Genomic DNA, 10,197 nt, shown 5'->3' on the forward strand with positions numbered 1-10,197 from the left:
ATGAAAGAATGTCACGTAATGTTATTAATATATATAAATTATTGGCAATAGCCAAAGTCATGCCACAATGCAAAGGTTGGGTACGGATGTTTAGCATTACAATTTGTTCCCAGTTGGGGAGTGATTGAGTAATTAACTCTTAATATAAGAAATTGTCAAGTATAGTCATATTTTTAATTCAACTTTTTTTTTTCTTCCATATTTTTATTTCAACCAACTCCTTTTGCTAATCTAATTTTTATCAAATATGTTGCACTTGCATGGATAATTTGAATTAAAAATAAAAGGATAGTCAAGCCAAATAGAGGATACAAATTGAAAATGCTCACAAGAAATAGGTAGAAAAGAAAAGAAAAAAAATAATTTATGGTTCTCACCGGTTACCATATGCGTCCGAAACTGCTAGGCAATCGCAATAACAACAACAAAAAAGAAAAAAGAAAAAAGGAAACGAACAAAAAGATGCAAATTCCCAAAAAAGTGTCTAGGTTCATCCTCCGCTGAACCCCATGATTAGATTAGTGCCTAATCAACTCCCTATAAATTAAGACCCAAGCATGAAATATGTCATGCTTTCCAACTCAAATTGCACCATTTCTGAATTTGATAAGATTTCCCTTTGTCCCTACCTGTCAAATTACACTTTCATTCATTCATATTTTTAATTCACAAAAAAAATACACCAAACTTTAATCACACACACAAACACTCCATTATTATAAACTTATTAAACCCCTAAATTAAATCTCGTACTTTGAGGTTTGAAGCACAGCCAGAGCCAAACAAACAAAAAAACCAGGCCTTGGTTCACCTCTTCAATGGCGTCCATGGCCACCTACTTCGTCAAAACCCCATCCCCTTCTCCCTCTTTCCCCAAAACGTTCAATACCCATTTCTCCCCGGCCCCTAGGCTATCATTCCCTCTCGGTTCCAAGCCCAGGACCCGCCAAAGGCTCCGAATTTCAAACGCGTTGATTGAGCCCGATGGCGGGAAGCTGGTCGAGCTCTTCGTCGAGGAGTCGAAGAAGGGCGAGAAGAAGAGGGAGGCCACGTCCTTGCCCAGAGTCAAACTTTCAAGGATCGACCTTCAGTGGGTTCATGTGATCAGCGAAGGCTGGTCCAGCCCTCTCCGTGGGTTCATGAGAGAATCCGAGTTCCTCCAAACGCTTCATTTCAATTCACTCCGACTCGAAGACGGGTCGGTAGTGAACATGTCGGTGCCGATCGTTTTGGCCATCGACGATGCGCAGAAACGCCTGATCGGCGAGTCGACCAGGGTCGCGCTCGTCGACTCGGACAATAATCTGATCGCAATTTTGAAAGAGTAAGATGCCCTGCTTCTTATTTTCTCTCTAAAGCTTACGAATTTTTATATTTATTTTGTGGTCTCAGTAAATTGTTTCTTAAGTTTATAAATAGTCCATGTAAATTTAATTAACGCCAATCAACCAAAACTTTTTTCCCCAAAATTACTGTAAATGGTCCCACAATAATACTGATTGTGTCGCATATGAAAAAAGGTTGGGACATTCTTCGAGTTATATGATTATGATGTGGATTTATTAGTTGTAGACTCTTGGCATGCTTCAAGCGTGTGCTCGTCTCTGAAAAAAAAGAAAAGAAAAAAAAATGCATCTTTAACATTTTTATGAAATAGAAAATTGAAAAGAGAAAATTTTCCTCCTGATAGTTAGAGAGGAGAGTGAAAATAGGAAATGACCAACTATTTATCAGTTTAGCCCCTTGACTATTTTCAAAGAACAGTTGTGAAATAATTGGAAGCTTTGTTTGGAAACCCCCTTCCCAATTGATACAAAATATTTTAATTTTTAGTTTTATAAAGGAAACTTTCTTGTTTTATAAGAAAACAAGTCTCAGATAATTATACCATACTGGTTGTTTATTAGTATAAATGTATTGGAACTAGTTTAAACACATCGTAATATTCGATCTCGACGTCATCTATATGATTTCTTGATGTTTGCTAGTAATGTTATAATGTAATTGTTTCTGTACTTATATGCATGTTGATATACATCCCTAAGTTGTACTTTAGCATTATTACTACCAAGACATTTGAATTCAGTTTGTTATCTCTACTTTTCTTCCTATATAAGTTTGTCGTAACGGCTGATGCCTTATTATTTTGGGAAGATACTGACATGTTTTCATTGTGGTGTTTACTCAGTCTTTTTGATAATATTGACTTTTCTTTTCATGTTATATCTAATTGTTTTTCTGGATAGATACTCATACTTTTCTTTTCCCTTAACAGATTTGTTAAAACGTTATACCTGCATATTTGGAATATTCCTCTGCCTTGTATTTGGATAACGATGTTTTATCAACAAGATATTTAAGTCCTTTATGGTCATCTTCTAATATAAGCAAACGTATCTCTTGATGCCACTTAACGTCTTGTCATTTTCTTAAGGGCAATTTTCAATTTAATGTCCATGATGTTTGGTCATGGATGACTGCAATGAAGAAACTGACCTCATGATTTTGATGTCTTCACGCATTTGCTGGTTTATCTGTCTGCTGCTATTTACCTAACCACTTAAATTTTATTTGCTTCGGGTTGGAATTGTTACTACTAGGATTTTGACCCTTGTCTACAAATTTTTTTGCATTAGTTCATGCATTCTATTCTTTTTGAATACAAGTGATAGTCTAAACTACAAAGGGGAGGGGAGGTTTGAACCTGAGACCACTGGACTTTAAGTCAAGGCCCTTTCCACTGGGCTAGACCTCGTTGGCATGTTTCTTTGTATATCTTATCCTATGACTTTCCAATTGCCATGGTTACTAATCCCTTCTTGTTTTATTTGTTGCCTCATATCAGTATTGAGATCTATAAGCACCATAAAGAAGAACGAATTGCCAGGATATGGGGAACCACTGCCCCTGGTTTGCCTTATGTTGATCAAGCCATAACCAATGCTGGAAACTGGCTGATTGGAGGTGACCTAGAGGTTATAGAACCTATCAAGTACCATGATGGCCTTGATCGCTTCCGATTGTCTCCTGCTGAACTCCGTGAAGAATTCACAAGGCGCAATGCTGATGCTGTATTTGCATTTCAGCTGCGAAATCCTGTTCACAACGGCCATGCTTTGCTGATGACTGACACTCGTCGTCGGCTTCTGGAGATGGGATACAAGAACCCTATTCTCTTGCTTCATCCATTGGGAGGATATACAAAGGCAGATGATGTCCCACTTAGTTGGCGAATGAAACAACATGAGAAGGTATGTATTTGGTAACTAAATAGGGCACAGTGATGCAGGAAACACATTATCTTTTTTCATGTAGTTTGTGCATTAATTTCTTCCCACAAAATATCTTCCTGTCAATAGCCCTTGAAAGGTGTTGTTCACTAATGCAGTTTCTCGACGTTTGATATTTTGCCTCCACCAATTGTTATCATATAGAACTTCCTGTCCTTATCCAAATACTGATTCTTTTTATATCATTTAATGTTTCTTCAGGTTCTTGAGGATGGTGTTCTTGATCCTGAGACGACTGTGGTTTCCATATTTCCCTCTCCCATGCACTATGCTGGCCCAACTGAGGTGCAGTGGCATGCAAAGGCTAGGATTAATGCAGGGGCTAACTTTTACATCGTTGGTCGGGACCCTGCAGGGATGGGTCATCCAATTGAGAAGAGGGATCTGTATGATGCCGACCATGGGAAGAAAGTATTGAGCATGGCACCTGGACTAGAGCGTCTGAACATCCTTCCCTTCAAGGTATATATATTATTTGGCTGCGATGCTATTCATGCATTTTCTTTGATATCTTCCTTCATCATTAATTTATTCCCTTGCAGGTTGCTGCATATGATAAATCTCAAGGTAAAATGGCATTTTTTGATCCCTCAAGGCAACAGGACTTCCTCTTCATATCGGGCACCAAGGTATGTGTTCTTTTAATGTTGTTCCCGACATGTTTCTTTACTCTTAGAGTCAGCTATGCAAAGTAGTATTTAAAGAAACACACATTGCGAGTCATTTTGTTAAGTGCATAAATATATTTTGTCTAAAAGAAGCTGCAAATTACAGATGCGAACACTTGCAAGGAACAAAGAGAACCCTCCTGAAGGATTCATGTGCCCTAATGGCTGGAAGGTGCTCGTCGACTACTATGACAGTTTGGTTCCTGCGGACAGCGGTAAAGTCCCAGAAGCAGTTCCAGTTTAGATGGAGCTGATGTTTCATATGTACTTGCCCTGTTTGAGAGAAACCTTGATAGCTAATTAGTCTCCTCTGTGTGATCAAGATTACTTGATAGCTAATTAGTGTCCTCTGTGTGATCAAAGATTTCATAAGATTCTCTGCCCAGAATTCTAATAAAACCATGTGAGACACTGGTGCAGAGAAACGACCTTGCCTCGACTGTAATTAGCGCCACTAATTGCATCATGCTTCACTGCATTTGTGCATGCAGGCGCTTTGTATCATAGCGTGATTGTCTTCTATAGATAATAGAAGGTAGATATTTTGCAATTTCTTTAGTTCTCAAAAATTTATCCATGATTTGCACTGGTTATAACTTAAGATGCTGAATCCATCAGCTTAAAGCATTGCTTGTAAAACTAGTGCATTTTACTTCCCCAAAAGAAAAAGCATGGGCCACATTCTGTAATTGTTTTTGTGGACATCACATGGATTTTTTTAACCACATTGTCATTTGAGAACCAGCCTCCCATTTGCTCCATAAGATTACATTATAAAATTCATATATTGAATGATAAACATAAGACTAGTTAATTGGGTAAAGACCACTATGATTTGATTCACTTATCCCTCTTTAGATAGCTGAATATTGGCTTAGCAGGAACTGGTATGCACTTGAAAACCCAACTGATTGGCCAAGATATGGCTGCAATTCCAATGCATGCCCCCCATTGGCCCCAACTTAGCCTCTCTGTATCTGCAAACCTCTCCAGAAGTTCCACCATAACCAACTGAACTGCAATGGTTATTGCAATGATGACCCAAAACAGCTTGTTCCTTTGACTCCCTTTGAAGACATTATTCTTCTCAATGTTCCTTGAGTTGAATTCATTGAAGACTTGGCAGAAGACAAAAGTATTGAAGATCAAGGTGTTGTTTACCCTCTCATTAACACCAAAGATTGATCTGCCCCTGAACTGCAAGATCAAGAGGACAGCTATCTGGAACAAAGCTTGAGATAAAATGTTCCTCCACATGATGCAGGTGATCACGGGCTCTGTCCGCCCAACAGGTGGCCTTTCCATGAGCTCTTTGGTGGGCTTATCTGTAGCAAGAGCCAGAGCAGCCATTGTGTCCATGATCAGATTCACCCACAGCAACTGGACTGCTGTCAAAGGTACTTCACCAGCTGAGGCAGCTGCCACAAAGTTGATCACAAGAGTAGCAACATTTATTGTGAGCTGGAATTGAACAAATTTCTGGATGTTGGCATAAACACCCCTTCCCCACCTCAAAACAGTGACCAAAGTAGCAAAGTTGTCATCCAGAATGACAATGTCTGAACTTTCCTTTGCCACTTCAGTGCCCTGAATCCCCATTGAGAGTCCTATATCGGCTTCTTTCAGTGCTGGGGCATCATTGGTGCCATCGCCAGTAACAGCAACTACATGGCCTTTCTGTTTCAAGCATTGCACCATCAGAAGTTTATCAAATGGTGAAGACCTTGCCATCACACAAATCTCATCAACCTTCTGCATTCTCTGCTCTGGTGTGTAGTTCCGAAATTCCACACCTTCTACCACTGCTTCCCTGACCATGTCCTGGTCTGCCCTGAGTATCCCACACTCAGTAGCTATAGCTTTAGCAGTGAAAACATTGTCACCAGTGATCAATTTCACCTGCACCCCGGCGAACTGGCAAGCTTCTACTGCTTCCCTCACTCCTGGCCTACATGGGTCCTTTAGACCAACCAGTCCTAATAAGATCAAGCCGCTGTCTTCGAGCTTTTCGTGTAATTTTTCATCACAGTGCTTGTAATCTTGAACTTGTTTGTGTGCTAAAGCAATGCATCGGAGACTGCTTGCTGCCATGCCTTGAATAGTTTTCTCAAACTTCATCCTTTCATCATCAGTCAGATCTTTTGTAATACCGGAAGCATCGTAGTAACTCGAGCACATTTCTAATATCATCTCTGCAGCTCCTTTCCAATGCAAATGGGTGGTATTGTCTGCCTTCCGTTTCATCAAAACCCCGCTTCTTTTCTTCTGTGAATTGAAGGCTTCAACATGTTGAATGATACATTTCTTTGTCAATCCCTCCATGTCCATGTTCAGCTCCAGACCAGCCCATGAAAGAATGGCTTTTTCAGTAGGACTGCCTGTAAACTCAAATTCGGATGCTGAAGTAGGCCTGTAAACACTGCCCGTCGTGTTAAAAGCCACTCCTTCTAGGATTAAATCAAGAAGACAATCAGGAATTGATGAATAAGCAGCACCATCTTCCACAGATTTTTGGCCAAGCCAAAACTTCGTAACTTTCATCTGGTTGAGTGTCAGCGTGCCGGTTTTGTCTGTACAAATGGTGGTGGCACAGCCCATAGTCTCACAAGCAGAGAGCCTCCTCACCAACGCCTGCTCTGCCATCATCTTCTTCATCGAATATGCAAGAGTTAGAGTGACAGCCAATGGGAAGCCTTCTGGAATTGCAATCACAACAACAATAACTGCAATTGCAATTATGTCCACCACAGCATTCACCACATCATCAATCTTTGTCTTGCTGCCATCGAACTTACCAATTTCGTTCTCCTTCTTTGTGTTTCCAGTGAAGTAACGAGCTAATAAGACCACAAAGACCATGAATGCAACTGCCAAACCAATCTTAGCCATCAATGGGGTTAGTTTGCTGAGCCGTTCTTGTAAAGGCGTCTGTTGATCACTGGTGTCATGGTTAATCAAGCTCATCATTTGGCCCCATGTTGAGTTCATGCCAACTGAAGTGACAAGCATTTGGCCATAACCATCAACCACCTTGGTTCCAGAAAACAAGAATGGATTGTGGCTGCAATTGACTTCCACATGGTCGCTTTCCCCTGTCATGCTTGATTCGTCTACGCGCAACGAATGTCCATATAAGAACAATCCATCAGCAGGAACTTGATCACCAATCTTCAAGAAAACAACATCTCCAACTACTATGTCGAAGTTCAAAATCTTTTGCCTTCGCCCGCCTCTCAAAACATCAATCGGGATATCCTCACTAGCTTTCGACAGCTTGTCGAATTGTTTGCTCTGCCTGTAGTCACTAAAGGCAGATATAGCAACAATAAGAAAAACAGCAACAAAGATGCTTCCACCATCATACCATCCTTCTTTTAGTCCTTGCTGCTTAATGCCAAAGCCAAGTGAGAGTGCAGCGCAGCCTAAAAGGATGACAATGGTAAGATCCTTAGAAGCTTGCCACATAAAATGGAAAAGGCTTTTCGAAGGTGGCTTCTTATAAGTGTTTGAACCGAATGCTTTATGTCGGAGGGCAATGTTGTCACCGTCATCGTGGACGCCACGCTCAATGTCGGTTTGAAGAGCAGATGCAATGCCATCGATGCCTTCAAGCTCCCGAAGTAGGTGTAGATTTTTCTCCTTCATGAGTTCAGTGAGGCATTTGCTATCAATTTTGAACCCATTTTTCAGCTGAAAATGGGAAATGGTGTGAACAGGAGAGTATGAAATCTTGGTACTTTTTTTCTCAGCCTCTGACTTCTTGACCAGAGAGAGCATGGCCCTGCAAAAAAAGATTGCAGCAAAAGCCTTTTGCCACCTCTTTCTGGCTGTGCTAAGTGTGTTTTCCCCTTCAAGTAGAACGTCAATGGAATTCAATTTTGCATTGCAAATGCTAGACATGGTCAATTTCTAGAGCAGAAAGAGAGAGCAGTTACAAGGAGAAACAATGGAAAACTGGGAATGCAGATAAGTAGAATTAGGAGGTTGTGTTTCTTATATTATACAGATATAGCTGTTAAGGTACATTTGGTTCCTTATGTCATTGGCTTCTGTTCTGAAAATTGATACATTACAATTTACAACCTCTTGCGGACTGTAATAAGTTTACTGCCTTTTCTACCTAATATCTCGCAATTTAGTTGTGACAATATTATGTTCATAGTTTCAAAGTCATGAAACAGAACCACCTGATTATTTTATCTCATTGAGTGATGGATAGCAAGATTCACTTGAAAGAAAAACATCCATTGGAAGTTGCTGAGAAATTGCTTGAACTTGCTTTGGATGCTTGCTATCATTGATATTAGAATTTCGGATATTTGTGTTTATGTGGAGAGGGAAACTTCCATTTGGCAATGGATATCTCCTGTTTATTTGTATGCATGGTGATTGGTGGACAATGCACGTTAATGCATCAAACAACTGAAGTCCACCTTATGCTTACATTATAGTGAAAATGAAACTCAAATGTTGTCGTCTATAAAATTTGAACTCCGGACATCCTCCAAAAATATAGAAGCTGAATGTCACTAAATCAAATGATCACGTATTTAAAATAATATGAAATAAAGTGAGGATAACTTGTGAAAGCTGCCATGCTGGATGCAGATGTAAAGATGAAAGCTATGCTCTATCATCACGAAACGTATGCCTACCTTCAATTGCTGTCTATGAATCAATGCTTCAAGATAGAGGGGTGAAGCAACCTAGACTTGGTAGGGCTGAGCAGTCCTCCCGCCGTTCCTCAAGATATGATACAAATTATTATTTGTTTAAAATCTTTATTTTATCGGTAAAGGATAACTACAACTTTGGGTTTTATAATTAATTTGTACCCAGAGACTCCATATGTCAAGTTTTTGATGAGCTACGCCGTATAAATTTGATAATATTTCATGATAAACTATATGCTGAATCTACTTACATACAAAAACCAACGTTGCACATACTTACATCTACACATGTATTTGGTGCAACCAAGTTTGAATTATATTATTTTAGAATAATTGAAGAATGTAATAAATTATCAAATAAAAAATGTAAAGTATCATCCACCCCATTCAAAGCAACAAAAACTTATTCAACCCCTATGCATCCAGCCTGGGGGCTTCCTTCCTTCAAGATACTGATGGGTCCACGCGGATGGTTCCCCTAAAAGCAAAGGCAAAAGATAAAGAAAGGCAGAATTGAAATAGGAAATATATCAGAGTGGTCCCGGCCCCATCACAATATATTAATATATTTCGTGATACTCTTAGAGCATTTACAATCATGCTCCTTATTTTTCAGTTAAAATTTGACTAAAAATATATAAAAGTTATTTTAGGCGCTCTATAAAATTTGACTCAAATCATACTCCCTAATTTAGAGAATCATAAATACTATAGTTATTTTTAATTCATTATGATTGGTACATCTTTATAAAAAATAATATAAAAAAATAGTTAACATTAATTAAAAATTTAAACCATGCATAAAACAAAGCAGCATTAAATAATAGGGAGCTACTAGGAGTTCTTTATCTCTCCTCAGATTTAGGAGCTCCTAGAGATCTCCCTATTTTAGGAGATGAATAGAGAGCATAATTGGAATTGTATTTTTCCAATTCCTCTATAAAAATTGTCTAAGGATGTAACATCCCGACCCAAATAAATATAAATTAATTATTAATTAGGAAATTACAATTTTACTTTTGAGGTAAGGGTGTTTTGGTCACTTTTTGTTGGGAAAAGTATTTGGGGAATTGAGTTGAATTGTTGCGTAGAGCTCTGTGACGCTTTCATAGTGGTGTTGCTATGATACCATTGTTGATTTATGTGTGAAGGGGTTTAGAACAATAGGACAACAGTTGAACAAAGTGATTTTATTATATTTGAAGAAGAATGATACATAACTTGGTGTAGGCTAATTGGCCTCCTTCCTAACTTATATAGGCTTATTGGCCCTCTTTCTCTCTTAGCTTTGTGAGCTTATTGGCTCCTCAACATAGCTTTATTTGGGTAGCTCTTGGCTCCCTTAGTTTGGGAGTTGGCTTGTTTACTCCCCCACATGCATGACTCAGTTTGAGTCGGGTAGCTTGTAGCTTCCACATAGGTCGGAGTTTATTAGTTCACCACATCTAGTTTTGGGAGTTCTTTTTGTTGACTCCACTTTGCTAGATTACATTGCATGTCTATTTATAGTTGAGTCTTGCCGCCATGTTTTAGTCCCACCGACTTGTTTTCTTTTCTCCAGCCACA

The 10,197-nt window shown here is 39.1% G+C and overlaps 2 protein-coding genes across 2 annotated transcripts; one reads left to right on the forward strand and one right to left on the reverse strand.

Annotated features, from left to right (window-relative positions):
- Positions 1 to 524: 524 nt before the first annotated feature.
- Positions 525 to 4,597, forward strand: LOC117615551 (ATP sulfurylase 1, chloroplastic-like). Its single transcript, XM_034344652.1, has 5 exons — positions 525 to 1,324; positions 2,846 to 3,251; positions 3,492 to 3,752; positions 3,833 to 3,919; positions 4,065 to 4,597. The coding sequence occupies exons 1-5, from the start codon at positions 819 to 821 to the stop codon at positions 4,200 to 4,202; spliced, it is 1,398 nt and encodes a 465-aa protein (XP_034200543.1). The 5' UTR covers positions 525 to 818; the 3' UTR covers positions 4,203 to 4,597.
- On the reverse strand, positions 4,598 to 7,858 carry LOC117615550 (putative calcium-transporting ATPase 13, plasma membrane-type). Its single transcript, XM_034344651.1, has one exon. The coding sequence runs from the start codon at positions 7,856 to 7,858 to the stop codon at positions 4,799 to 4,801; it is 3,060 nt and encodes a 1,019-aa protein (XP_034200542.1). The 3' UTR covers positions 4,598 to 4,798.
- Positions 7,859 to 10,197: the final 2,339 nt, after the last annotated feature.

Source organism: Prunus dulcis, chromosome 1, assembly GCF_902201215.1.
Source record: "Prunus dulcis chromosome 1, ALMONDv2, whole genome shotgun sequence".
NCBI classification, from domain to species: domain Eukaryota; kingdom Viridiplantae; phylum Streptophyta; class Magnoliopsida; order Rosales; family Rosaceae; genus Prunus; species Prunus dulcis.